The sequence below is a fragment of the Vipera berus genome, assembly GCF_964194415.1.
Source record: "Vipera berus genome assembly, chromosome: 4".
NCBI lineage: Eukaryota > Metazoa > Chordata > Lepidosauria > Squamata > Viperidae > Vipera > Vipera berus.
The window spans coordinates 88,078,986-88,084,985 of record NC_138206.1 but is presented as its reverse complement, the minus strand read 5'-3'; the positions used below and the strand labels follow the sequence as shown (position 1 = coordinate 88,084,985).

General features: G+C 34.0%; 1 protein-coding gene across 4 annotated transcripts in view; it reads right to left on the bottom strand.

Moving 5' to 3' along the window:
* Positions 1-324: 324 nt before the first annotated feature.
* Positions 325-6,000, bottom strand: part of MAP4K4 (mitogen-activated protein kinase kinase kinase kinase 4) — a 195,043-nt gene continuing 189,367 nt past the window's right edge. For all 4 annotated transcript variants that reach the window (XM_081326477.1, XM_081326479.1, XM_081326478.1 and 1 more), the window contains 4 exons: positions 5,638-5,787; positions 4,942-5,101; positions 3,862-4,001; positions 325-3,349 (listed from right to left, as the gene is read on the bottom strand). In XM_081326477.1, coding sequence (XP_081182603.1) covers positions 3,266-3,349; positions 3,862-4,001; positions 4,942-5,101; positions 5,638-5,787 — 534 coding nt within the window. In that variant the 3' untranslated portion in view covers positions 325-3,265. The remainder of the gene's footprint in view (positions 3,350-3,861; positions 4,002-4,941; positions 5,102-5,637; positions 5,788-6,000) is intronic.

Sequence of the window (6,000 nt, the reverse complement as noted above, 5' to 3'; positions counted from 1 at the left end):
AGGCTAAGTTTATTCTTATTCTAAATGCCATGTACTTTGAGAGGTAAATCAAGTCTATCTTACAGTACTTCAAAATAGATACACATCTGCAATGGTATGGGGATGACTTTGGGACAGAGGGAGCTGTCTGTGGCTCTTCCCCCTGTTTTCCAAAGTCATTTCTACGTACCATTACAGCATCACTCCTTTTTGTGTTAGCTTTTCCTACAAAATAAATACTCAGAAAGTTTATCATTTAAAGAATCCTACATAATTTCACTCAAAAAACTTTCTCTTGAGATAAAAAGTTACTCAAAATACTTTCCACATACACATAGGTGCCATTTTTACTTTATTTAAGGAAAAAATGGGTGGGAAACAGTAATTTATAATACACAAAAAAATTAGACATCACTGCAAAAAGGCTAGGTGTTTCCTTGTCACCAGCCTATATTGCAGTTCTACAATTAGTAATTTTACTGCAATTTTGTCATTTGTATTATTGTTTAAGCATCTTCATAGATGGCAATACTGGGGTTATTTAAAAAAACACAAAAAATGTGTACTGCTATCACTATGAAAACCTAAACCCCACAAAATCATTTTGAAATAAACCATAAATATGTGATGCACGTTAGTGTAACAAAACCATTTTTGTAAACATTTTCTCCAACATAACATGTGCATACGATAAAAATAAAGTCACTGCATTCATACAGTTAGAATTACTTTGACATAGGATACAGAAATTATTACTTAAAGCTTAAACTAAACTAAGAGTACTTTTAATGCTTACCAATAGCACTGCTTTAAAATGGATTTCAACATTTTGTATGTAGTGGTTTCATAATACTGATTTGACTTGTAAAATTAGCCATCATGGATTTGTTTTTCCATCTTCTTTTCATTCTGATGTACAGAGCTTCACCAGCCTATTAATCTGGCAGAATTCTTCAAAATTACCACATTCTTCCATTTGTGAACAGTAGCCTCTTTTTAACTATTTACATACATATATCTCTGTGTATATATATATATGTATGAGTATGCATTGGGATGTGTGTTCACACACACGCATACAAACATGGTGGCATGAGAGGCAAGGGCAAAAATTAAATCACAAGATGTGCTTCTAAACTTTTCCTAAGAGCCTCTGGCCCATTGGCTTTATCATCTCATGCTACAGTTCCAGTGCCAGAGAGGATCCTATTGCTGGTGGCACCATCAATCTCCTGCATCCCGTTCATTTTTTACTATTCAATCTACAGTTAATTTTTTGACTGTTTGCTAAGAGGAATGGAGGGAAATGAAAGTCACCTGTAATCTTGGGTCTCACATTCAGTGCTATCTCAATCCAAAGCAATTAAAGACTTGAATTTTGTTTTAAAAAAAATCAAAACAGAAATTATCAGCTATTCCTATTTGATTTATACAAGATTTCTTTTGAGGGAAGGAGAAACCCTTCCAGATCTTCCAAAAAAAACTTAATAAAGGGGAGAAAGTTAGTAAGAAAAAGAAACAGCACTTTTACTGATCACCTAAGTACTACTAACTCAGATCTAGGCTCCTTCAATTGGTGCTGTTTGACACAAAGCAAGTCATTTGATTTCTGTTACTTGATCTGTCAAAGCCTCTTAACTGAAGAATCACACATAAGTCCCTAATTTTCATGCCATGAAACACTGGAATCCAATTCACTGAATAAAACAGTGAACTTAAGGCAACTGTCAACTAAATTACCCCAAAGATACTTTTTAAAAGTTCAAAAATCATAATTATTGTATCATGACACTGTGCATTATTACATCACCAACAGATAATTACACACTCAACTCTTCTCAAGTAATAAACACATGTAGCCTTTCAAAGTATTAGTCTTGACAGATTTATTATAAAGGCCAAAAATCTTCGGGATAAAACAAAATTTTGTGGAGCTTTTCCCCTTTAAAAACACGGGACGGGGAAAGAAAAAGATCCAAGAATTTAGATTTTACACTGAAACACAAGTATATGCTGCTTTTAAAAACTGAATAAGCAGAATTAACTACATTCTTATAGTTTTAGAGCATTGCATTTTTAGAAAAGGAAAACATTCCAAATTTCTTACAAAAGTATTGAATTTGCCTAGTTTTTGTTACCTTTGTGTTACTAAATCTCTCATGTTAAAGGTAAAACTTTTTGGATTTTAGGCTAAACTTCTTTAAGTTCTGTTGGTAATGAAACTGTTAAAAATAAAAATAAAAAATAAAATTTCAAAATAAAAAACCCAATTATTCTTAAGTCTTTAATCTAATTTAATCATTACAAGTGACTGATGGTCTGATCTCCTAAAACCTGATATAAAAGTAACCATCAGATCTGTAATCTGATAGTTTTGGTATCACAATTAATGGATATTTGTACTGGTTCTTCTAAAAACAAAATTATAAACCTAAACCACCTCTTTTATTGTATGTATTAGAAACAATGAGGTAGGCACAAAAATAAACATGTTTGGAATTTTCTTTCCCCAAAGGCTGGTAGTAAAAGCTGTTGCACATTTTAGGTTTAAACAAAAATTAAACCTTTAACTGAGGCAGTGCTAACACTGAAATTACCAAGTTTTGGCCTAATGAAGAGTCATTGTAGAAAAATGAACTATGCTATTATGTTGTTTTTTTTAAAAACCCACTGATTTTTAGGCAAAACATGGCACACAGGAGAAGAAGGACTGAACTCTTGGCCAGGCCAAAACTTAAAAAGAAAATCACCCCACTTTCCCTAAACCACTGTGCCTTTCACATTTTTATAAATAATAACTTTTAAAACCTGTATCTTTCTCTTTTTCCACAGTCACATTACAAAAAAAGAAAAGAAAAAATAAAAAGTAACGTCAATTAAATTACATTGTTAATATTACTATATTAAATTTTCCCCCTGCTTCAGTGACACAGAGTCCACCTATGTCACCCTCCTGCACCTTCTCCTGCCTGCCTCCTTCCAAAAACGTTTTCCGGGTTAGTCTCTTCCTTTATTCATTAGGACATCTGGAGCAGGGAAAGGAAGAAAAGGAGAGACCTGATTCTTTCTCTAGTGGGATCCCAAATCAGATAGCACCTGATGGCCAAAAGCACCAGCTGCACCCTGCAGCCTCAGTTTAAAAATGAAAAGAACCCAACACCAGTGATGCTTGCACACGCAATAGCATGTTTGGAATGCATCATGGCAGGTCTGTACTCCAGTTGCAAATGATTCCAAGTTATGAAGACTCCAAAGGACAGCAATTCCTTGCCAAACTATAGAGCTTCTACCAGCTGAGAAGAGAAGTCCTGCCTAAAGTCATGAAATAAACTTGACTGCTTCCTCCAGACCGTACAGAGGCAAAGAAAACCTGTGAAGTAAGAGATAAAGAGAAAACAAACTTATCAGACAATGGAGCAGAAGTGGGAGACCAACAGAAAACAAGCAGAGTGCTGAATTTATTTACAGAACAAGGACAGCTTCTCTCACTCCTGTCATAATGCCTCCCGTGATATAGAGACACAAAAATTAGGGGAGTTTCAATCCTGACACATCTGGAAGGGAGCAGGGTGAAAAAAACCAGAGGACGCATTTATTGTTCATTAATGGTGACATCCAAGCCTCTATGCAACATCAGTGTGCAGCGGAAAAACTATGTGGAAAGACATCTTACGTGCTCTTTGATGTTAATTAAAGCTTTGCTGTTATTCCAGGAATCAAAAGGTCAACATGTGCATCAAGAGCAATGGACCTCTAATCCTTTTGCCCACATTCAAATATCAGAGGATTGCTCTTATCATTTATTCTTCCTCTTCTCCACAGTAATTACAAAACTGCTAAACTCAGTATTAGAAGTAGAAAATATATACATGTATACCTTACCTTGTCATTACGTTCACATAGAAATTTGAGTCTTTGTGCTCTTTTGTGCATAAATACACCATCCAAATGTCCTGTTTCCACTGACCGTATTTCAATAGCCTTTTCTCCCCAGCCCATAATCTGATTGGATCGAATGTAGGCTTTAAGGTAAAAAAAAGCCACTATTAAATATAATAATAAACAGTAATCTCCATTTTGGGCATTCTACATCCTCTTAATTTTTGATTGAATTACATTGAATTTTGTTGACATAAATGTTCATTTAAAAAACTGAAAGAGAATATTTAGATTTTAGATAAGCTTTTCTCTACTAATACATGTTTGATCTGGTGCTTAAAGCATCAGGCTAGAAAACAGGAGACAGTGCCTTGGTCAGGAAAGCCAGCTGGGTGACTTTGGCCAGTCATTCTCTCTTAGGCCAACCCACCTCACAAATTGTTAAGGAGAAAATAGAAGGAGGAAGGTATGTTGGATATGTTTGCTACCTTGAGTTATTTGTAAAAATTATAAGAGTAGCAAATAAGTAAATAAATAGATTCACACACAACTCTTCAGTTATTAAATGTACAAGAACATATAACTGTAAGCATATGCATTCATAAGAAACATTCTTTCTTCAATATTGTTTACTTCCCAATATATGTACTATTATAGCCTATAGATAATTGATTTTTAATACAGTAATATTATCAAGACAATAATACATAACATCAGATTATTTTAGAAAAATATAACTGGGTACAAGAAGCTTGAAATTTATTCTTTCAGAACTTGCTGGTATACAAAAATATCCATGGGGTATGGTATTTTGCTTTTTTGCATTATAGGTGCAATTATGCATCCATGGTCCATTTGGTTTTTTTCTTCCAAAGCAATTAAATTTAAGCACAGGTGAACTGTATAACGTATAGGTGTAGCAGCAATATAGTTATTATTATGTCCTCTGACTTAGCAATAGAAATAGAAAATATATTATCTATGTCATGATATTTTAGATTATTTAACAGCCAAAGTGACTGAATAAAGAACCATTTATATACCATTTTCTGTAAGCGTTTCATAAAAGCTTGACATACATACCCACAGATGTAGGCATTTCACCCCACTGCAGAACCACATCTTTGGTGATCCTTCCATATGTGTTGACATATACTCCTTCATCCTCATAGCAAACAAGCAGTTCCATTCCATCAGTGTTAGGAAGAATAATGATTGCATGAGGCTGGATACTACACTGAATCTGCAAATACATGTACCTGTCAACTCCCAGTTGGCAATAAGGCATTCCTCATTTTCTCTGAATTGAACCATACATTTCCCAGACTGAGAAATAAGCCATGGGATCATAGATGTTCTCAGATAAAATGGATTTGTGTTACACAACTCTTCTTTTATTTATTGCTTATTAAAGCACAAAACTTATCTTCTGTAGTGTTTATGGAGATTCTCAATCATCCAGGTCATGGTTGTTCCAAGGGTGCTTTTCCAAAAGGCAACTAGACTTCCTTGATATTTTTTTTCTTTGAACACATTTCAGAACTAAAGAAGCTTCTTGGATGAGATGCAAAACGTTTTCAAAGAAAAAAACAAAAAACCTAGAAAGTCCAGTTGCCTTTTGGAAAAGCACCTTTGGGTCATTTCCTCTAGATATACATGCTTGGATGTAAATTATTAATTATATGCTATGCTTTTAGCCTTTAGTATTTTTGGATGGTGTATTTTATCCATTATCAAAAATATGGGTTAATTAACATGATTACAATATTAAATACTTACATGAGTTGGAAGATAAATATCATATACTGATCCTGAATCCACATCAACTGCATGAAAACCAGCACAGGAACCATAGATCACCTTCAATCTCTGGCCTTCTTCTACAGTAAGATCCACTAATAATGGCTTATGTACCAAGTCTCCAAATGACTGTTAAGTAATAAAATATACATATATATACCAAAGAGATTATCTTGGAAACAACTATGGAAAATATTTCATCTTGACTGGACTAAAATAGCAGTATTCATTGATTCAATAATTGCTAAAGGTAAAGGTAAAGGTTCCCCCGCACATGCGTGCTAGTCGTTTCCATAATTGCTGTATTTATTTATTTATTTATTTCGATTTATATACCGCCTT